This window comes from Nomascus leucogenys, chromosome 8, assembly GCF_006542625.1.
Source record: "Nomascus leucogenys isolate Asia chromosome 8, Asia_NLE_v1, whole genome shotgun sequence".
Lineage (NCBI taxonomy): Eukaryota > Metazoa > Chordata > Mammalia > Primates > Hylobatidae > Nomascus > Nomascus leucogenys.
Genome location: NC_044388.1, coordinates 99,589,145 through 99,611,233, shown reverse-complemented (window position 1 = coordinate 99,611,233; position 22,089 = coordinate 99,589,145). Strand labels below are relative to the sequence as shown.

The window sequence follows — 22,089 nt, the reverse complement described above, 5'->3', positions numbered from 1 at the left end:
TGGGAAGCCAGCAGGGGAGCCTGGCCCTGGAGGACCCCCTCATTATAGATGGTGACATCTCACCAGAGGAACAGGCCGGAAGTTGTGGTGGTCAGAGAACTACAAAAATAGCAGCCCTCATACTGCTTCCTACACAAGAGGAACGGGCAGTTCCAGGGCAGATAAGAATGACTTTACAAGATGAAAATGATCAGTGAGGGCACGCAGGTCTGGAGAGGAGCGGAGTTGGCATTTTTTGGCCCTGCAAATAGCTGCCCATCTGCTCTCTGTCAGAATATGTTAGGGGTGCATCTGGATTTCTGCCCCTGAGTCTCGGCTCCAGGCTGGTCATGTGGTTGTCTCCACGACAACTCCAGGAGCGGTGTAAACCGCTGCGCTTAGAGCCAGATGCTGCTCTGCACATGTGGTCTAATTAAATGGTGTTCCCTGTCTCCCTCCGCCCTCCTCTGCCCCTCCCAGCACACACATACATACTCTCTTTTCCATCCCTCCCTGCACCCCTCCTCCTCGCATCCTCAGTCAGCCTGTCTGGCTCTCCACCCTGTGTGCCTTTTCTTCAGAAATGTTCCTGTTGCCTGATTTGCAGTAGAATAATTCATGCAACAAGCGTCAGAGCGTTTGCTCTGACCCAGGCATGGGGCTAGAAGCTGGAGGTGCAGAGGCGAGTCAGACACGGCCTGCCCCTGAGGAGGTCACCATCTAGTAAGGAACTGACGGGCAGCCAGACAATGTAATGCATGGCAATAAATGCTACAGCAGAGGTGAGCATAGGGCTGCAGAGCCCAGAGGAGGGACACTGACCCAGCCCCGGGCGGGGAGGAAGCATCCCAGGGCAGCTCACCCTGGGTTAATCCTCCAAGGGTGAAGGGCAAGGGGGACTCCCCAGCCTGAGTGGCCTCCCCACAGAGGGCCCATCACACAAAGGCAGGAGACTTACAGACCTACCTGGAGACCCGTGGCTGGCCCCGTGTTACCGGAATGCAGGAAGTTTGGGGAATGAGGAGCTGCGGTGGGCGGGGTGGTCAGGGTCACGGCTTGGGGGGCTTCTCCCCAACTCCATACTCTGCTTGCTTCTGCAGGCACTGGAAGCCAGGGAAACGGGAGCAACTCAGTGGCTGCCTGAGGGGGGCAAGGGGCCCTGAGTGAATGTGAAGCCTCCTGGGCATGTTTCCCTCAATGCAGTCCTGCCCTGGACATTTGAGGCATTGTTCAGGGCTGGGCGGGGTGTACCGGACATGCTGAGGAGCTATTTTTTTGTGTGTATTTTGAGGGTCTGGCACCCACCACATCTCAGATCTCTGGCTCTCAGGGAAGATACCCCCAAATGAGGAAGAGGGGAACCAGCAACTCCCTCGCTCACCCTGTCCATGACATGCCTGCCAGCCCCAGTGACACAGCTCCTCACTGCGAACCCCCGGCTGGCTGCCCCACCAGGCCCTCCACCTGCTTCCCAGTTAGGGAGCACCTGCTTCTTCCTGGTCCTTGGTTTTTAAGCCTCCCCCTCCCCCAGTGGCCTTTCTTGGACCCCACCCCACCTGGACAGCGTCACCTCAGTCACACATATTTGTGGAATGACAGGTACAGATAATCCAAGACATGATGCCCAGCTCGCAAAGGGCATGTCAAAAGAGCCACAAAGGACGTTGATCTCCCCTGAGCACCTGCTGTGTGCTCCACAGTACGGGCAGCTTGACACGCATCGTATCACCTTAAACCTCACAATAGGAAGTAGGTAGTTTCCCCAATTTATAGCTGAGGAAACTGAGCTCAGGGAAATTCACTTGCTTCCCCATTTCTTCAGAGCCCCTGGGCGGTACAGAATCCCCATCCAGAGACTCTGGATTCCTCGGTCTGGGACTGCAGCTGCAGAACATGGAAAAGGACATTTTTGTGTAGAAAATCGTCTGACATGTCTTGGATTTCCCAGAAGCCCAGGGGAAACTGTGTTTGGGTAACTGAGCGTGCTCAGAGCTCGGGGGTGTCGTGGGAGGAGCCTGGGTCAGAGAACTGACTTCAAGTGCAACTATGGTTCTTCAGCTCTGTGGCCTTGGGCAAGTCACAGCTCCTTCCTCTGTAAGATGAGGCTCAAGAGCCTGTCTTTGTAGGGTTCTTCCGAGAAGTCAACGTGCAGCCACAGAGAGTTGCCGTGTCCTGCGGCGTCCCAGCCATAGCAGGCAGCTTCGTGGAGGCTCCTTTTCTTCTTGCTGTACGTTGCGGTCTCGCCTCCACTGCCCTGTCGCATGTCCTGCACAGGTAGCGTGTGTCACATGCACCGAAACAGGGCTGCTTGAGTAGAATCACTTGCCATGTGCTTTGGGCAGGAAACCGTCCTAATTTGGGGTGGAAAACAGATCCTTTCTTAGCCCCTCCAGTAAGAGTCAAGCCCCCCACTAGGCACTTTCCATGCCTCGATTGTCAATCCCCACACAGACCTGTGAAGTAGGAAGCAGCTCCCCCATTCGGCAGATGAGAAGGTGGTCTCTGAGGGGTTAGGGACTTGCCCCACGTTCCAGACATGTTAAGTGGCAGAGCCTGCATTCCCACGCAGTGTCTTTCACTGTTCCCGACTCTACATCAAGCACTGTGCATGGTGACACATTTCTCTGTGAGAGGTTGTGGCAGACCTCATAAAGAAAAGCCTTTTCTATATCTAGGAACAACACATTCACGTTAGAAAGCACCTTGGAGACTTTCCAAGCTTCCCATTTTACAGAGGAAGAAACCGAGGTCTAGGCAAGGAAAAGGAATCCAGACCAAGTCAGGCGTTTGACTCCCCTGGTGCTCTTTCCACTTCCTGATGCTGCCACTTGCTCACGACTAGAAACTTCCTACCGAAGTCTCCTGTGTACCAGGCCCGTTTCAACACCAGAGACTCAGCCCTGGATGAGTGACGTTCAGAGGAGGAGTGATAATAAATAAGGGAGTCATGGGGCTGATAAGTCTGACAATTAATCGTGTGGACAGTGCCACAGAGCACCCCCCAGAGGACTGTGTCACCAAGCGATGTGTGGGCAGCACACCTTCAGGGGGGCCTGTCTCCTCAGGGGGTTAGGGCTTTTCATTTATAGAGATGAATTTATGCCTCTTCTGTTTTATCACCATGTCCTTTTTTACCTTGAGATCCTTTAGTCTCATATTCTCATTGCTGCAGCTATATTGGTTCTGCTGCTTTTATTGCGTTTCGGGTAGATTTCTGTTGCTCTAGGGGCCTATCAGGTCCCTGACACCTGTCCTCTCTCCAGTGCACTCCCTCAAACCATGTTCTCCTCACTTGGGAAATGGAAATCTCTAGTCAGCTTGGCGCTTCCTTTCTTGGGTCTTTGGCTGCAAGTGTCATTGTGTTGCAACCGGGAATCTGGCCCCCGGTGAGAGTGAAGCAAGCCCTGGCACTGGCCACGTGGTTGAACCAGCAGGTGTTTGAGGTTGAGATTTTAGTGGGCCCCCATTTGGTTTCCGTACCAGGGAGAGAGCTGTAGCTCTGCGGCAGCACAGGGGTTGTCACCGTCTCGCTCATGTCAGCTCTCACCTTGCGCCACCGCTGCGCTGTGGACTCACCCTACATAATGGGGTTGAATGTGTAGAGCATGACATAGCTATTACTTCCATTGTATCTGTAAGAAACAGAGGCTTCAAGAGCTGAGATGGCTACAGCAGGCATAGAGTGCAGCCCAAACCCACTTCATTTCTCCAAAGCCCTTTCTGTTCAACATCACCTTAGAATCCCTGTCTGAATTGCTACTAGGGCAGCCCTGAGTGGCCACTGATATGTCAAATACAATTTGTGATTACCTCTCTTAATCAAACATAAATAATATTGTGCTGCATGAGCCCCAGGGCCAGACAGACACTTCGCTTCAAACTCTGGCCCTGTCATTGCCCAGCTCTGCACCCTCAGGCAAGTGACGTCCCCTTTCAGAGCCTTGATTTCCTTATCTGTAAAATGGAGATCATCATCCTACCTAACACACAATGCTGTGAGGAGTAAGTGAGCTAATGCATGTAAAACCACCCAGTGCAGGTTTAGGGCTCAGCAAGCGGTAGCTGTTTTTAATCACTGCACCTGCTTTCCTCTTAGAGCTGATTCCCATCTGCATTTCTTATGGGAAGAAAATCTTACGCTAGTATGCATGAAGACCACCTTCATTGTGTCTCCTCAGCTTCCACAGGCCTCCCAGCTCATCTGCCATTCCTGCGCTAATCAGAATTTCCTGACTTCTCCCTGTTTGTCTCGGTTAATGCAGAAGGAAGGGGCTGCTGGCACAGAGGAGCCAAGGCGTGGGCCGACACGCCTGTGATTTGAATGTCTTTACTGTAATCTAGCAAGCGCGTGTGGGGGCTTCTGTCAATACCAGAGCGGCCAGCCAGAATGGGCAAATACCGGCAGCCCGGCCATGCCTGCCCCTGCAAGTCATCAGAGTAGCTCTGGGCTGACACCCACATTTCCCCTAACTTAAATCATCTGAACAGTGAGCTGGCTTCACGATGCGACATTGATTCTTTGTTTAGGGCTTGTTATAGTGACAGGGGCCCAGACTGGGAGTCTGTTTCTGACGTGCCTCGGCTGCCGTGCAAATGGTTCAGAAAGCTGCCTTGGTCCTGTCACCCCAAAATGTGGCATGGCCCCGCCCACCCCAGCCAGAGTCATCTGACTGTGGCCATGCAGTGACCCACCTTCCCAAGTCCACCTGATGGTCCTGGGATCCCTGGTAACCCAGGCCCTCTGAGGGCGGGGAAGGAGTGTGTGTGGGCTGGGGGGTCATTAGACCATGAGCCCTGGGACCTTAGGGCTCATGTGCTTCACCTGTATGGGCATCCCTTCCTTATCCATGAAGTGGAAATCATTTCAGAAGATCTCCCTTCTGGCGAGGATTTGGTGAGTGAAGGATGCAAGTCATCTGGTCCCAAACAGGAGCTCAGCAGACATTGGCTGCCTTCTCCGCACACTCATGCCAGTATCTGGCTAACCTGAAGTCATTGTCATCTAAGCCTGCTGGCCCCACTCTCTCAGCCTTCTGGTAAACAAGGTCTTGGCATTTTTTTGGCCAGACACCACACTAGCCTTTTCCGTGTTGGCCGAGACCTCACCCTGGCTCCTTGGCAGCTGCCACAGCTGACTTTGTAAGAAGAAGCCGTCAGACCAGCACAGTGTTCTGCTCCCAGCTCTGGGAGGGATGCTGAGGCCCCAGCAGGGAATTTGGAGGCATTTAAACAAAATGCAACTGAGATGGGACTGCTGGTGAGAAATGGGGCCAAATTCCCCAGCTTGCTTTATTCTTAAGTTTTTAAAAAGGACTGTCAAGTGGGTCCAGGCTCTGTGCTGGTCACTTTCACCTGCACCAGGGGTTGTCTGCCTTAGCTGCACTGGAGTCAGTTGGGGAATTTCAAAATCTGTGACTCTGGCATTGGGGATTAAAATAACCCAGGTAATTCTGGTGCATAGCCAACGGTGAGAACTGTGAACCTCCACCATCTCATTCATCCATGCTTAATCCCCCAGCAGTCCCTGGAGGCAGGTAGCTCTCCTCACATTACATGTGATAAGAATGAGGATCTAAGAGGTGTAGTCACTTCCCCAGGGTGGCACCAAGGGCAGCAAGGAGCAGAGCTGAGACTGGAACCCCCCAATCTGCCACTTCTCGGAGTGAATGAATCAGAGCCTGCCTTCTAGGAACTTGCAGTGTGCTGGGGACAGTCCACCTGGGCACAGGTGGTGGTTGGTAGAGACATTGAGGGGGAAATGGGGTCCTCTTCATCTGAAGGATTCAAGTAAGGTTTCCCCAAGGAAGTACCATGAATAAGGCAGCCAGGAGTGAGAGTGCACGAAATGCTTAGGGTGTGGTGGACAGTCCAGAATCTCTGTAGGAGGAGATGTGTGTGTGAATGAGGTGGACAGGGTGTCATAAGCAAGAAAGGCAGCTGGAGAAGGTCACTTAGAGCCTTGAGAGTCATGCTCAGGAACCAGGCCGGCCCCACCCGCATGGACCTGTGCAGTCACACAGGGCCCCAGGCTTGGCTTAATGCTCTGCTGTCACCATCCTGAAATTCCTAACATTTTTACCTTTGAACTGGTGTGGGGTTGTTTTGTTTGTTTTGTTTTAGGACACAGTTTCTCTCTTGTTGCCCAGGATGGAGTGCAGTGGCACGATCTTGGCTTACTACAACCTCTGCCTTATGATTTCAAGCGATTCTCCTGCCTCAGCCTCCTGAGTAGCTGGGATTACAGGTGCCCGCCACCATGCCTGGCTAATTTTTTGTATTTTTAGTAGAGACGGGGCTTCACCATGTTGGCCAGGATGGTCTCCATCTCTTGACCTCGTGATCCGCCCACCTCAGCCTCCCAAAGTGCTGGGATTACAGGTGTGAGCCACTGCACCTGGCCTGAACTGGTGTTTTATAAATGGGACAGTAGCGTAAGGACATTAGCAAAGGAGACGTGCACAGAATATGTGTCTCCATGGGGCCTCGCCATCCCAACCCCATACAGCTTTCTAGTGCCTGCAGCACCAAATTCCAGTGGACCCGGGATGTGGGGACATTCAGCAGGACTCTACGTACTCACAAAGTCAACATGTCCATGTCTGACAGCCCCAAGAGGCCACACTTTCCATTAGAACCAGAACTTGCTTCAAATACAGAAAGAAGGCAATAACGTTATTTTGTTTTGTTTTGGTTTTTTTTGGTTTTTTTTTCCTGAGACAACATCTTGCTCCATCACCCAGGCTGGAGTGCAGTGGTGTGATCATGGCTCACTGCAGCCTTGACGCCCTGGGCTTAAGACTTCTTCCTGCCTCAGCGTCCTGAGTAGCTGGCATGACAGGCTTGAGCCACCATCCACGCCCGGCTAATTTTTTTTTTTTTAAGAGATGGCATCTAGACGGGGTCTCTCTGTGTTGCCCAGGCTGGTCTCAAACTCCTGGGCTCAAGAGATCCTCCCCACTCAGCCTGTGATGTTCTAAGAAATATGAATGACCAAGGAAACCTATCATATTTCTTATTTGTGTTACTTTGTACTTAGCCAACCATTTATCCTGAAAATGATGACATAGAAGGAAAGGCAAAGATAAAACAACCATGGTTCCTTTCCTTTCTCATCAGTAAGCTGGAGATAGATAGAGAATGTTCAGATAGCAAGAAGTGAAATAGGCCGGGCGCAGTGGCTCACACCTGTCATCCCAGCACTTTGGGAGGCCGAGGCAGGCGGATCACTTGAGGTCAGTTTGAGACCAGCCTGACCAACATGGTGAAAACCCATCTCTATGAAAAATGCAAAAATTAGCCAGGTGTGGTGGCAGGTGCCTGTAATCCCAGCTACTCAGGAGGCTGAGGCAGGATAATCACTTGAACCCAGGAGGCAGAAGTTGCAGTGAGCCGAGATCACATCGCTGCTCTCTTACCTGGGAGAAAGAGGCAGACTCCATCTCAAAAAATATAAATAAATAAAAAGGCAGGCACAGTGGCTCACGCTTGTAATCCCAGCACTTTGGGAGGCCGAGGCAAGAGGATCATGAGGTCAGGAGATAGAGACCATCCTGGCTAACATGGTGAAACCCCGTCTCTACTAAAAATACAAAAATTAGCCGGGCTTGGTGGTGGGTGCCTGTAGTCCCAGCTACTCAAGAGGCTGAGGCAGGAGAATGGCGTGAACCTGAGGTGGAGCTTGCAGTGAGCCGAGATGGCGCCACTGCATTTCAGCCTGGGCAACAGAGCGAGACTCCATCTCTGAAAAAAAATTTTAAAAAAAAGTGAAATAAAAACAATGGAGTTAGTTTTGTGCAGCGTTTCCACTGTCTGATGAGAACAAAATACAAATGTACAAATGCATGTACAAGCTATAAAATACAATTGTATGTATGAGTTAGTATTTAAAACTGGCATTGCACAAGGCCAAGCTAAATGACAAAGTTCATGCCAATATAATTTACTTTTTTACTTTTTCTTAGAATGACATTAAATAGTAAATTTAAAAGCATCATGATCGGTCTAAAAAGACACCATAAAAGAAAAAAGGTTTATATTTTAGTTTGGCACTTCTATATTTTAACAGCACTTTTTTCCTACATATTTGTTTTATATATGGTCTTGCATATTATGTTGCCAGCCCTTATAAGACCCAATCTCCACCCTCAGGGGAAACAGTTATTTGTTGAAAGTCTATTGTGGAAGAATCTGTTTGTTTATAATCTGTTTTAATCTTCAAAGCAACCCTGTGAGGTAGGTTGGCATTGTATAATTGTCACAGAAGAGGAGGGACAAGTTAGTCACCTAAGAGCACATAGCTAGTACGGTCAAGGTTCAAATGCAGGTCTTTCCCCCCAAGACACATTCTCACTCCACCATGTTGTGTCATCTAAATTGATCAAATAGAAACAGAGTTTTAAGTTTCCATAAAGATGCCTCTACCAAAAAAAAAAATCAAAGACAAAAACCAGCCCTCTGGTGTGCTAGCTGTCGCACTGTACTGTTGTTATTTGCTCCCTGAACTAGACAGGATTCCTTGATAACAGGAGCTTTCCTTTTTAACTTTTTTTTTCTTTTTTTTTTTTTTTTGAGGCAGAGTCTTGCTCTGTTGCCCAGGCTGGAGTGCAGTGGCACAATGTTGGCTCACTGCAACCTCCGCCTCCCAGGTTCAAGCGATTCTCCTGCCTCAGCCTCTCGAATAGCTGGCTAAGTAGCTGGGACTACAGGTGTGCGCCACCATGCCTGGCTAATTTTTTTTTTTTTTTTTTTTTTTTTTTGGCCAGGCTGATCTCAAACTCCTGACCTCAGACGATTCGCCTGCCTCGGGCTCCCAAAGTGCTGGGATTACAGGCGTGAGCCACTGTGCCTGGCCTTTTTAACTTTTTATTATGGAAAATTTCAAACTTATACAAAGTCGGTGAACCCATCTCCCAGCTTCCACTGCTATAAATATTCCATTATTCTATTTTTTAAGTTAAAAAAAGTTTTAATTAAAAATTTTGATTGTCCTTAAATATACATAAAATTTACCATCTTAACTATTTTTAAGTGCACAGTTTAGTGGCATTAAGTACATTCACATTGTTCCATCTCCAGAAGTTCTTTTGTCTGGTGAAACCAAAACTCAGTACCCATTAAAATCTCACCCTTCCCCCTGCCCCAGCTACTGGCAAGCACCATTCTTTCTGTCTCTGTGAGTTTGACTACCCTAGGTACCTCATACAAGTGGAACCACGCAGCGTTGATCTATTTGCGACTGGCTTATTGCACTTCACGTAATGTCTTCAAGGTTCCTTTATGTTATAGCATGTATCACATCTCTTACTTTTTAGGGCTGAATAATATTCCCTTGTGTGTATATGCCACATTTTGTTTATCTGTTCTTCCACAGATGAACCCTTGGGTTGCTTCCATCTTTTGGCTGATGTTAGTAGAGCTGCTATGAACATAATGTTCTGCCATTCTTACATTATCTATATTTTCATCCACTTCTCATCCCTCATACAGTTATTACTGTTTGTACCAACTCTATTTTATTCATGTTTACATTCCCCTAACACAGAGCCTAGACCATAGTAAGTGCCTTAAAAATGTTTGGGTGTGTGGATGGATCTTCCAAAAGGATGTGTTTTCTTAACTTTAATTTGTATTTTATTGTTTTTAAGTTCTGGGGTACATGTGCAGGATGTCCAGGTTTGTTACACAGGTAAACATGTGCCATGGTGGTTTGCTATACCTATCAACCCATCACCTAGGTATGAAGCCCAGCAGGCATCAGCTCTTTTTATTATTATTTATTTTTATTTTATTTTATTTTATTTTATTTTATTTTATTTTTGAGACGGAGTTTCGCTCTGTCTCCCAGGCTGGAGTGCAATGGTGTGATCTGGGCTCGCTGCAACCTCTGCCTCCTGAGTTCAAGTGATTCTTCTGCCTCAGCCTCCCAAGTAGTTGGGATTACAGGCACCTGCCATTATGCCTGGCTAATTTTTGTATTTTTGTAGAGACGGGGTTTCGCCATGTTGGCCTGGCTGGTCTTGAACTCCTGACATCAGTTGATCCGCCCGCCTCAGCCTCCCAAAGTGCCAGGATTACAGATGTGAACCACCACTCCTGGCTGACATTAACTCTTTTAAATGTTAAGCAAGGTCCATAAAGAGGTCTGAGATTCTATTTCTTGTAAGAATCTCATAAATGTGCACATAGAATTTTGATAAAAATTAAATCAGTAAAGGAAAAATATAATACTCTATGGGTCTTCAGAACAAGGAAACTTGCTGAAAAATCTGATGAGAGATTTTATTTTTATGCCAGTAAAAAATCAGCAGTGCTGTGGATAGAGTCATTTATTTCTGGAAGTATCAGAAACCTTTGAAATCACCAATTTTACCTGTTAATAAGGATTCAACTTATTAATGATAGTGTTTCCAATGGATTCCATATATCAAGAAGATAATCCAGGAGTAAAACTTGTCTTTTTGTAACAAAGTTCTCGACAGGGTTAAGCAGCTGTGGTTTACTGTCCTTCAGGCCATACTTGGAAAACTCTGCTAATGTGATCTAAGCTTAAACACTCACGGCCTGAATTCCCTGAATTAACATTGCTATCAGCCAGTAGCCCCAGCGCCTAGAGTGCCACCTAAGAAGACAAAGGGCTTAATCAGCCTCCTAGGAGAACTAAATCAGCACTTCTTACAAAGGGGAGGATAACAAGACACCTTGCCTTACTCTTCTCCACGCACAGTGGAGTGGGGGCTGTCATTTCTACTTGCAGGACGAAGGTGGACGAGCTGGTGGGAGTGGCTTGGCACCTCGCCTTGGGCCTGTGGCAGAAAGAGCCTTCACAGCAGCTTGTTTACTCCCAGGAGCTGTTTGTCTCTGAAGGGCTGGTGCTTTGTATGTAGGAAAACCTAAAGTGTTCCAATTTTATTTTTTTTGTTTTTATTTTTTGAGATGGAGTTTCACTCGTTGCCCAGGCTGGAGTGCAATGGTTTGATCTTGGCTCACTGCAGCCTCCACCTCCCGGGTTCAAGTGATTCTCCTGCCTCAGCCTCCCAAGTAGCTGGGGTTATAGGCGTGTGCCAACATGTCCAGCTAATTTTTGTATTTTTAGTAGAGACAGGGTTTCACCATGTTGATCAAGCTGGTCTCGAACTCCTAACCTCAGGTGATCCACCCGCCTTAGCCTCCCGAAGTGCTGAGATTACAGACGTGAGCCACCGTGCCTGGCCAGGGTTCCAATTTTAAAGAGAACTCTCCTGTCCAGGGAGGTCTGAGGGCAAGCAGTTAGGACTGAGGCCGCAGGGAGAAGCCAGGCCTGCAGTAGACCACATGCATGCTGCACACCTGGGTTTGGGAGGTCACCAGCTGTTAACCCTGACTCTGCAATGTCTGAATCCTGTCACCTGGGCAGATGTCTTTACCTCAGTTATTCCTCTGTAAAATTTGAATGTAATTTCGACTTCATGAAAGTTTCCAGAATGTTAAAAAGAGTTGTGAAGTGCATAGCACTGTGCCTCACACAGAGTTAAACTATGATTATTGCCTTTGTCTTACAAGGCGAGTTGCTCCAGGGAAAAGACCCCTCTGTGCCTGGTGCCATTCAAACCTTTATGCATGGTTCTGGGTGACAACGTCACTGCCTTGCAGCAGGATTAAGATAGAAGAGTTGGGCCCTGAACAGACAGGATTTGTTCACCTAACTCCTATTCACCCTTCCAGGCCCAGCCGAAGTGTCCACTTAAGTTTTCTGACCTGCCGCCCTGGAGGATTCGCCTTTTCCTCTTTGGACTCCTGTGGACACTTTACCCCCCACCCCACCCCACCCTGGTAACACTACACCATGTGGTAGACTTTCTTCCCATGTCTAATTCACACATCTGATGCTGTTCTTTAAGCTCTTTTCAGAAAAAGCCCCTTGTCACATTTCCCCTCACTCTTTCCATTCCATGCCCATGTCCTGTTGCATTTTTAGGGCACAGACATCTGGTCCGGGGGATATCACCTCCCATGAGCACACAACAGGCCCAAAATGTTTATGTCTCCCCAAAGGTGAGGTTCTTTCTGCTCTCCTGCCAGCTAAATTCTGCCTCAGACTACTCTCATCTACGAATCTGGTTGCAAACTCTCTTGAATGTATCGGGCCCTCAGCAGACTTCTTCCTGGCAACCCTGAGCCAAAGCCCCGGGAGTGAATGCCAGCAACTTCAGTGAGCATTTCCTTGGAGCATCTCAACTCCCTGTGCATGGGTGGCACTTGCCTGGCATTGAGCTCTGAGACCTCTTTACCATCAGGCCAAGCAGTGTCAGAGACACACTGAGACCACAAGGCTCCTGTGGCTGGAAGCAGGGTTCAACTCATTTCGTGGTTCTTTAACCAACATCCCTGAGCTTCTAATTAGGAGCTGGGCTCTTCCTGGGGCGTGTGGAGATGGGTTCAGCCTCTGGCCCCTCAAGCTCCTGGTGAGAGGGGATACTAGTGAAGACTATCCCAGCACCCAGGAGTGCACGCGGCACTGGGAGCAGCAAGCAGGGATGAGTGACTGCCACTCAGAGGCCTGCTTGTGTCAGGAGGACAGTCCAGGCAGAAGGAATAGAACTGGCAAAAGCAAAGAAGAAGGTGAGGAAGGAAGGATGTGGCATGTGATCATGGGATGTGTTTGGAGCATTAGGTATGTGGAAGGCCAGAGACAAAGTGACACAGAAGGACTCTAGGAAAGGAAGCCAGGGTCAGCTTCGGGAGGGTGTGTTTGCTGGTTAAGGAGCTCTCCCTTTCCTCACCCATATTCGGCCCTTGTGTGTGCCACACATGTTGCCAGGCGCACAATGTTGAACAAAACAGACACCATTCTGGCCTGCGTGATGCATATAGTCTAGTGGGAAAAAGAGACATTAGTCAAATAATCACATAAAGGTAACATCTGTGCAGATTCCTGAGTAGGATAGTGGCGTGGTCTGATTTGCATTTTAGAAAGCACTCTAGCCGGAGGAGCTGGAGTAGAAGAGGGATGAAACAGGAGAGGAGCGTGGAGTTAAACCTCCACCGTGGTTTAAGCCTGTCCAGGCCTACACCAAGGTAGTGAGATGGAGAAGCCAGGGGTGAGCGTGAGACAATTCACAGGTAAAATAGGAAGGAGTTAGAAAGTCTGATAGGTCCACTGTGGGTAACCATGGATAATGACAGTTAAGAAAAAAATAGATTTGGGGCACAGTCTTGATGGGATAGTAATTGGAAGTTTCAGGCTATTTTGAGTTTGAGACGCCAGCAGGCCATCAGGTGGAGGTTGAGATGGATGGGTATAGAGCTTCGGAAAGGTGTCTGAGCTGCCAGGATTTGTCAGGAATCATCAGTGGATGAGTGATGCTGTGTGCATGGATGAGATCACCTGGAGAGAGAATTAATTGCCCTGCTCTGGTCCCAAGAGTGAGAACAAAACTTCCAAGCCACAGGAATGGAATTCTAGCTGAGCTTCTGTTAGTTATCCCTAGCTGTTTCTCAGCTGTTGAGCAAGGAAGATGTAATCCCGTGCCAAAGTAATAAATGGCACATAAAGCTATTTTTCCCAAGGAACTAGCGTGGGGTTTTTTTCTCGTACACAAAATAAAGTTTGCATTGTTTTCCTTCTTGCTCCAGCAGTCAGGAAGCTCAGAGCTAATTTTGTAACTTAACTTAGAAGCCACATAGGACCTACATACCCAGCTACTTTTTTCCCAAATAAATACTTTTTATATAGCTATGTATTTTGCAGCCCTGATGTTTCTCTTTGTTGTTTTAGATGCTCATATAAGCTGCCTCAGATCCTTTGTAAAATTAGGTAGGGTGTAACTATAAAAATAAATATTCTCCTTACCCTAATATTTTTGGGTCATCCTCACAGCCCTTGTGCAATAAGTCTGCCCAGTTTCTGAGTTAATATTGGCTAGATTTAAGCAGGAAGAACTCTTAGAATTTACGGAAGCTCGACAGTAAATTTAACACTCATGCAACTCATTAAAATAGGATAAAAGTAGAGCTTCAAACATCTCTGTGTTTGCTACCAAGGCTGGGGGGTGGGGTGTTACCCTTAATTCAGCTCAAGATCTGAAAGTCTGATCTCTCAGAATTGAGAATACACTGCTGAAATTAAAGACTTGTCTGTGTAGATAAGCACTCCAAACATGTTCAAAGAAAAAGTGAGGTGTTAGCTCTATGCGGATAGGATTTTTTTTTTTTTAACTCAGGGTATCGTCTTCTTGACTCATAAAATATGGTTTGGTAAAAGCAAACTTGCTTATCAAACAGCATAAGCACAAAATCGGCTGGATAGTGTATTTTATTTTTGACCATCCCCGTTCTTTAAAATAATTATTTTAAAATTTCAGTTTGCTATTGGTTAAGATCACCGTGTAAATGGTTTTCAAAGTATGTCCCACAGCCAGTGGCCTAGGGACTGCAAAGATGCCTGGGATGTTGGGGGATGAGAAGGTGGCCAAGCCTGGAGAACCCAGCCTGCACCCCTGCTCTACCCCCAGGTCCTCCAGAGCAGCTGATCTCTGCATTGTGGAGCTCAGGTAACAGGGTTCCTTCTGTATAAAATCTTTTTTCTTTCTTTTTTTTTTTTGAAATGGAGTCTCACTCTGTTGCCCAGGCTGGAGTGCAATGGCACCATCTCAGTTCACTGCAACTTCTGCCTCCCAGGTTCAAGCAGTTCTCTTTCCTCAGCCTCCTGAGTAGCTGGGCTTACAGGCACCTGCCAACACACTTGGCTCAGCTCATTTTTGGGTTTTTGTCTTTTTGTTTGTTTTGTTTGTTTTTTTGTTTTGAGACAGAATTTTGCTCTTATTGCCTAGGCTGGAGCACAGTGGCATGATCTTGGCTCACCGCAACCTCTGCCTCCAGGTTCAAGCGATTCTCCTGCCTCAGCTTTCCTAAGTAACTGGGATTACAGGCACGCGCCACCACGCCCGGCTAATTTTGTATTTTCAGTAGAGGCGGGGTTTCTCCATGTTGGTCAAGCTGGTCTTAAACTCCCGACCTCAGGTGATCCACCTGCCTCGGCCTCCCAAAGTGCTGGGATTACAGGCGTGAGCCACCGCACCCGGCCTAGCAGGGCTGCTTCTGCATAAAATCCTATCTGAATAAAGAGTTCCACTGCTAAAAGTGAAAAAAGTGAAAAGTTTGGAAATCTTCACATTGGAGGGCATGTCTCCCTAAATAGCCCTTAGGGTATGGAAGGGGAGGTGGGGTGTAGAATCTGACAGTTGGTTCCTGCTCTGCCTTCCACCCTCTCTGTGAGTTTGCGGGATGACTCTTCCTCTCTGAAACAGCTTCTTCGTCCATAAAAGAAAATGAATTCCTTGACAATAGCTACTTCACTATTAGCTAGTTAGAAATAGTTAGATATTTCTATTATTAGATAATAATATTAGTTAGAAATAGTAACTATTTTACTATCAGAGGGTTAGAAAAGTTAGCAGATGGGGGCCAGGCATGGTGGCTCACACCTGTAATCCCAGCACATTGGAAGGCCAAGGTGGGTGGATCACTTGAGTTCAGGAGTTTGAGACCAGTCTGACCAACATGGTGAAACCCCATCTCTACTAAAACTACAAAAATTAGCCACTTGTGTTGGGGGGCACCTGTAATCCCAGCTACCCAGGAGGCTGAGGCAGGAAAATCGCTTGAACTCGGGAGGCAGAGGTTGGACTGAGCCGAGATGGCACCACTGTACTCCAGCCTGGGTGACAGAGTGAGACTCCATCTCAAAAAAAAAAAAAAAAGGAAAAGAAAAAAAAAATAGCAGAGGGAGAAGCTCTGCAAATAGGAATTTCAAAACTGATGGCTCTTACACTGTGCCACTGATCCACCTCTCCCCTCTGCACTTCCCAGGAGGAGCCGATCACTTTCTGTGAGGAAGCCTTCGTGTCCCACTACCGCTCTGGAGCCATGAGGCAGTTCCTGCAGAATGCCACGCAGCTGCAGCTCTTCAAGCAGGTGCTGCCCTCCCTGGTCTGGCCTGGGTCTGGCTCCCTGGCGGGGATTTCTGCAGCTGTCTGCACTCTAAGCACTGAGGCCACAGGCATGGATGGGACTCAGGCTCCAGGCAAAAGAGGCTCAGGGGAGGGGGATTGGATGAAGAGGGCAGTCACTGACCAGACAGACCCTTTGCAAATCTGCCCTGTGGTTTTCCAAGTTATCATAAACATACAGCCGGTATTTTAGAAAGAAACTTGCCTGTTGAACCTTACTTTTTGAAAACTCCTACCTTGGATACAGTAAGGTGCCCAGCTGAATGGTTTTTCCCCCTTTGTATGAGCTGTTGTGCTTTTGTTCTTTCTTTCTATAGTTTATTGATGGTCGATTAGATCTTCTCAATTCCGGCGAAGGTTTCAGTGATGTTTTTGAAGAGGAAATCAACATGGGCGAGTATGCTGGTGAGAAGCATCTCATTTTCCTTCCAGGGCTGCAGGCTGCTATCGTTTAGGGCATATTTGACAAGGAGTGGCAGGGACTTGCTTTTCCTTTATTGGGGCTTAGAAAGAGACTGATTTCAAGCTTGGCCTTGAAGTGTTTGAAGAATTCCTCTTCGTTTTCTGTCAAAATGCACACTGGCCCATATGAAGTCCCTCAGCCTAGGGTCAGTTGCTTCCCCTGTGTAGACAAAGTCTAGTTAAAGTAGTAGCCAGCGTGGTCCACTGGGAAGCACATGCAGTATTCAGTTAGGAGACCTGGATTCAAGTCAGGACTCTGCCTCCTCACAAGCTGCAAGACCCTGGGTGAGTCATTTCCCCTTCTTTAGCTAAAGTTCCTGTCCATGCCCTGAGAGTACCGTGTCCCACCTCACAGGATTCCTGTTGAGATTAAATCAGAGCACATGAGGAAAGTTTTGTGCAGTCATCCAGGACAGTCCTTGGCATGGGGGCCGTGTGCAGTAAGCCTTTTTTTTTTTTTTTTTTTTTTTGGAGAGAGTCTTGCTCTGTTGTCCAGGCTGGGGTGCAGTGGCACGATCTCGGCTCACTGCTACAACCTCCGCCTGACAGGTTCAAGTGATTCTCCCACCTCAGACTCCCGAGTAGCTGGGATTACAGGCACATGTCACCACACCCAGCTAATTTTTGTATTTTAGTAGAGACAGGGTTTCGCCATGTTGGTCAGGCTGGTCTCAAACTCCTGACCTCAGGTGATCCACCTGCCTCAGCCTCTCAAAGTGCTGGGATTACAGGTGGGAGCCACCATACCCAGCCCTGTTTCTTTAAAATATGACAAATTATTGCTGAGTGCCTGGTCTCTGCAGATCTGAAGAACTGAAGGTCTTGTCTTCTCATTTTTCAGAGGAGGCATCTGAGGCCCAGAGAGGTGTTGGTGGCTGAGTCTGCCTCCTGAATCCCAATCTGACCTTCTTTCCAAATCCCATCGCCTCAATCTTTGGCAGTGAAGGCAAAACCAGATGCAAAATAACACCCATGCTGCTGGCCCCCTTTTATTGCTGGGTGTGTGTCTATTCTGGACTACTGTGATAATCCAATTGGCAGTTTGTAAGCTCACAGAGCAAGGCACAGTATCCACCTATAAACGTTGCAGGCCCTCCCAGCCCGTGCTGCATGGGAGCACAGTTAAGAAAATCACCATGAAGTCTATGAACAGCAACAGCCAGTCACTGATAAGCATTTCCTGAACACCTGCTATGTCCAGAGCCCCATAGAGTAAAAAGCAGAGGACCCAGTTCTGCCCTCAAGGAGTGTTAGGTAGGAGAGAGAAATGCATGACTAAAGACAAACAGAAATTAAACCAATGCAGGAAATGGAGTAGAACCAGATTTCGGTGCAGTTAGAATAGGGCCCTGTTAATTCTCACTGTGTAATGTGAGGGCTTGACAAAGGAGGCCGGGCTAGAGTTGTGTTCTAACGGTTGCATGTGAGTTCCAGGAAGAAAGGCTTTAGGTGTTGCTAAACTGAGTTCACTTATTCAGTAGGTTAAGACCCACCATTTAAAATGAACAGAGTTTACCAACAACACCTCCATTTTCTTTCCTTCTCACTCTCTGAGGGTTCAATGTGTGTCCAGCAGGCTCCTTTCAATGGGACACACAGCCCTAGGGGTTCCTGCTCTGGTGCCCCTCACAGTACTTCCCAGAATATGGATGTCTCAATGGCTGTTACCTATTCCCGAGGGCTGTTCAAAGGAAGAAGCCTCCAGAGGACATCACATCTGAGCTGTCAAGTTTACTAAGCAGAGAGAGTAGGGCGTGGTGACTAGGCAAGGGAGCGGCATTTGCAAGGGCCTGCAGGCCTGCGAGGATGCTGGCTTACGGACCCCATGGTCCCTTAAGTAGTTCCCCATGGTGGGACATAAGGTGGTGCAGCATCACAGCAGCACAGGATGGAGAGGCCACGAGGTGCGACTGGAGGAGAATAGCAGGGCTGCCTCGGAGCCTGACCTCCAGCCAGCAGGCAGTGGGGTGGCTGCTGAGTTTGCAGTCAGGGCACTGCATGATCAGCTCTGTTTGAGAAGGAAACCCTGTGGCAGTGACTCGCTGCCACCTCTTTAAGAACAGGACGTGGGACCCTCCACAGGGTTCTCCAAGTCCTGAATGCTGAAAGCAATTTCAGCCGAGCATGGTGGCTCATGCCTGTAATCCCAGCACTTTGGGAGGCCAAGGTGGGTGGATCACTTGAGGTCAGGAGTTCAAGACCAGCCTGGCCAACGTGGTGAAGCCCCATCTCTACTAAAAATACAAAAATTAGCCAGGTGTGGTGGCGGGCACCTATAATCCGGGAGACTGAGGCAGGAGAATTGCTTGAACCGAGGAGCTGAGATCGTACCACTGCACTCCAGTCTGGGCGACAGCGTGAGACTCCATCTCAAAAAAAAAAAAAGAAAGCAATTTTAAGGACTCCCAAGGACAAATCACCTCTTTAAGTAACAGCTTCTCTGACTTCTCTTTCCCCAGGCAGTGACAAACTGTACCATCAGTGGCTCTCCACCGTCCGGGTAAGCATGCACCCAATTCTGAGCCCCCTAGACTCCCTCCTTAGCTTCCTGGCAGCCTTCTGCTTCCCTGTGCTTCCCCTTCCATCCCGGAGCACTCCATTCTCTCTGCTGGAGATGCCTTTGTTTGTAAAGCCAGGCTCTTCTCATGCCAGATGGAGACTAGAAGGGTGGGATTGTCCAAAGCCATCACTTGGTGGGGGCAGAAAAAGGCATGAGAGGCTTCCTCCTCTGCAGGAAACCAGCCAACGAGAGCTGAATGGAATGTTGCTGTCTTAGAGCATTCGGGGGGTCTCCTCCTAGGGCCAGAGCAATTGTCATGATCACAGGCAAACCAAAAATGTGTCCCTCTTGCTGCTGTGTAACCTCTTTCACAGCAAAGGCTCCTGGGAAGATGGAGAACACATCACTGGGAGGTTGACTGTTGTTGTGAAGTGTCTCGGTTGATGTGTCAGGAGTCAGGGGCATAGGGCTTCTAGTGTCTCTAAAGAATTCGAATTCTTGCCTTTCCCTTCCATCAGTTTATAATTGAGGTGTCCTGAAGGCCTACTGTGTGCCAGGTACCCTGCTGGGTACTGGGGATGCAGCAGGGAGCAGGGTACAGGCCCTGCCCTGGGGGAGCTCCCTGTCTTGCTGGGGAGGCGGGCATGAAGCAGGCAACTCCAGCATCAAGTGATAAGTGTTCCCTCCTGCTAATGCGTCAGTGCACTGCTGCCAGGCGAGTCCCTTGGAAGTGGCTGCAGTTGGCAGAGAGTAAGCAATTCCTTCATGAAAGACTTCCTTTGTTCCTCTTGTATGGCCAAACACAGCACTTGGCAAATCAGAGAGGAGTAATAAGGACTTGTTGATTGATTGATAAAGGGAGTTTCAATACTCCAAAGGACCATTTAAATGGGATACTGAGTAATTTTGGAAAGCAGTATGGAATAAATGAGTGGGTGAAAATTTCCCATTGTCCTACAACATAGCATGCTTTCTGGGTCAAATTGTAATGTTTTTAATTAAAGCTCAAAATTTCTAATGTGGGCAGTTACCAAAAATTGTGCTAAAAGTTAAGACCAATAATTATATTACTATATCTTATTCTCTTAGGTACCCACTGCTTCCAGCCTCTCTCCATCCGAATCAGTTTTTTTAAACCACCACAGACCTGATTCTGTGATGAATTTGATTAAAAACGCTCCGTAGTGTAGACCCCTTAGCCTGGCATTCTGGGCCCTTCACGAGCTGGCCCCATCTGGCCTCCCTGCCTCACTTACTGTTTCTCTGATGATACAATCGTGGGAGTGTGTCATGGCGCAGTACAGGAGCCACTTATTACAGCATACGCCATGGCTTTTCAGCTTCTGCACTTTCTTTTATGTGCTATTTCCTGTCCCTAGAATGTTCTCCTCCCATCTCCTACATCAACTCCTATTTATCCTTCATGGACCAGGTCCAGTGTTTCATCCTCCAAGGCCTTCCCTGATCTTACAAGTCTCCACGCTCCCTGTGCACACAGCCATTACAGCCATCATCACCTGCTTTTGTAATTATTTACTGTGCTGTCCCGCCTCTCCAACTGGAGGTTTTGGAAGGCAGAGACCAGGCCTCCCTTGGCCTGGCGCCTTCAGGACCCTCACGACGTGTCTGCAGGGATGAGACTGAGAAATGGATTCATGGACAGCTATGAAAACATGCCCTGTGCACTTCAGGTCCCTCCACTGCCTCCTTTAGGAGCGGGAAGGCCTTCCCTCCTCCTTCCTCCCACTTTTGCTCCTAAAGAAAGTGAGCAAGAAATTGCTGTGTTGGATTTAACTAAAGCCATGGTGAACATTTGTGGCTATTCATTCTTTCCTTTTTTCAAGATTTAGATGTTAAGGAAGGCAGCCTACCAGAGAGATTTAAAAAAACAACACAGAAAACCAAGGAAAGAAAAGGAAGTTGCACGGTGAGGGCAACGTATTTCCCAATGATCCTGGCTGATCAGGGCCCCACTTTCTGCCCCAGCTTGGTGTCAGCTGTGGAGTCCACGGTTATTAAACTTACCTGAGTGTCATCCGTGGTAACTAGAATATCTTGAAAAGCCACAGATGCCCATAGGGAAGCCCTTGCCTTAGGCAGCCTGTGATGCAGTTCCCTCCAGCCAGGGAACAGGTGCCAAGCAGAGCACTGAGTCTAGAGTCTCCCTCCACCAATTCACACTCCTCATCCCCAGTCCACACACACCCACCCACAGCTCCCACCCAGAGTCCTTCCGCCATGACCATAACTGACTGGCAGGGACAAGTTATCATCCAGGCCTATTTCTTGATGTGCATTTACATACCTTTGAAATGTTGCTTAACTCAATTGAAGAGAAGCAGTCTTTGCTGGTGTTGTATGACTCTGTCTTCAGCCCAGATTGCTGATTGACATTTTTATTATAGAAAGGAAGTGGAGCAATTCTGAATACTGTAAAGACCAAAGCAAATCCGGCCATGAAGACTGTCTACAAGTTCGTAAGTACTGGTCTTGCTCTCAGGAGCCAAAGCACATCAGTCCCTTAGCGTGATGAGACTCTTTATTTATTTACTTATTTTTGAGACAGGGTCTTGCTCTGTTGCCCAGGCTGGAGTGCAGTGGTGCGATCACAGCTCACTGTGGCTTTGACCTCCAGGGCTCAAGCAATCCTCCCACCTCAGCCTCCCCAGTAGCTGGGACTACAGGTGTGCACCACAACGCCTGGCCTTTTTTTTTTTTTTTTTTTTTTTTTTGGAGAGACAGGTCTCAGTATGTTATCCAGGCTGGTCTTGAACTCCTAGGCTCAAGCAGTCCTCCTGCCTTGGCCTCCCAAAGTGCTGGGATTACCAGCATGAGCTGTTGCACCCAGCCAAGCAATGAGACTCTTAAGTATACCTTGTCCTCTATTGCAGAGATGACTCAGACTGCTGAGCTCTTTCCTAAAGGTCTCAATGTTCTTCAAATTATTTAGCAGATTATTATAGCCAGTTCAGTGACATTTTTAATTTATAGTGTTGGTGCTCACATTTGCCACAGTAGAGAAATTGGAGGCTACTGGTTTTAGCTTTTAAAATGTAGACTAGGTGGCTGCACCCTGCCTCTGTTTCTGAGACCCGGAAGCATGGTCTATCTGGTGTCTGGCAAAGCCTTCCTGCAGGCATCCCCATTATTGGGTCAAAATAA

The 22,089-nt window shown here is 48.2% G+C and overlaps 1 protein-coding gene across 6 annotated transcripts in view; it reads left to right on the top strand.

The window, feature by feature from the left end:
* The window catches only part of DENND1A (DENN domain containing 1A), a 544,738-nt gene that overhangs the window by 452,300 nt on the left and 70,349 nt on the right, over positions 1-22,089 (top strand). For 5 of the 6 annotated variants that reach the window (XM_030817797.1, XM_012509181.2, XM_030817794.1 and 2 more), the window contains 4 exons: positions 15,826-15,930; positions 16,283-16,370; positions 18,887-18,927; positions 21,333-21,404. In XM_030817797.1, the coding sequence (XP_030673657.1) occupies positions 15,826-15,930; positions 16,283-16,370; positions 18,887-18,927; positions 21,333-21,404 (306 nt within the window). Of the gene's footprint in view, positions 1-15,825; positions 15,931-16,282; positions 16,371-18,886; positions 18,928-20,771; positions 21,189-21,332; positions 21,405-22,089 lie in introns of those variants that run through there. The other variant, XM_030817795.1, reaches the window with a different exon arrangement.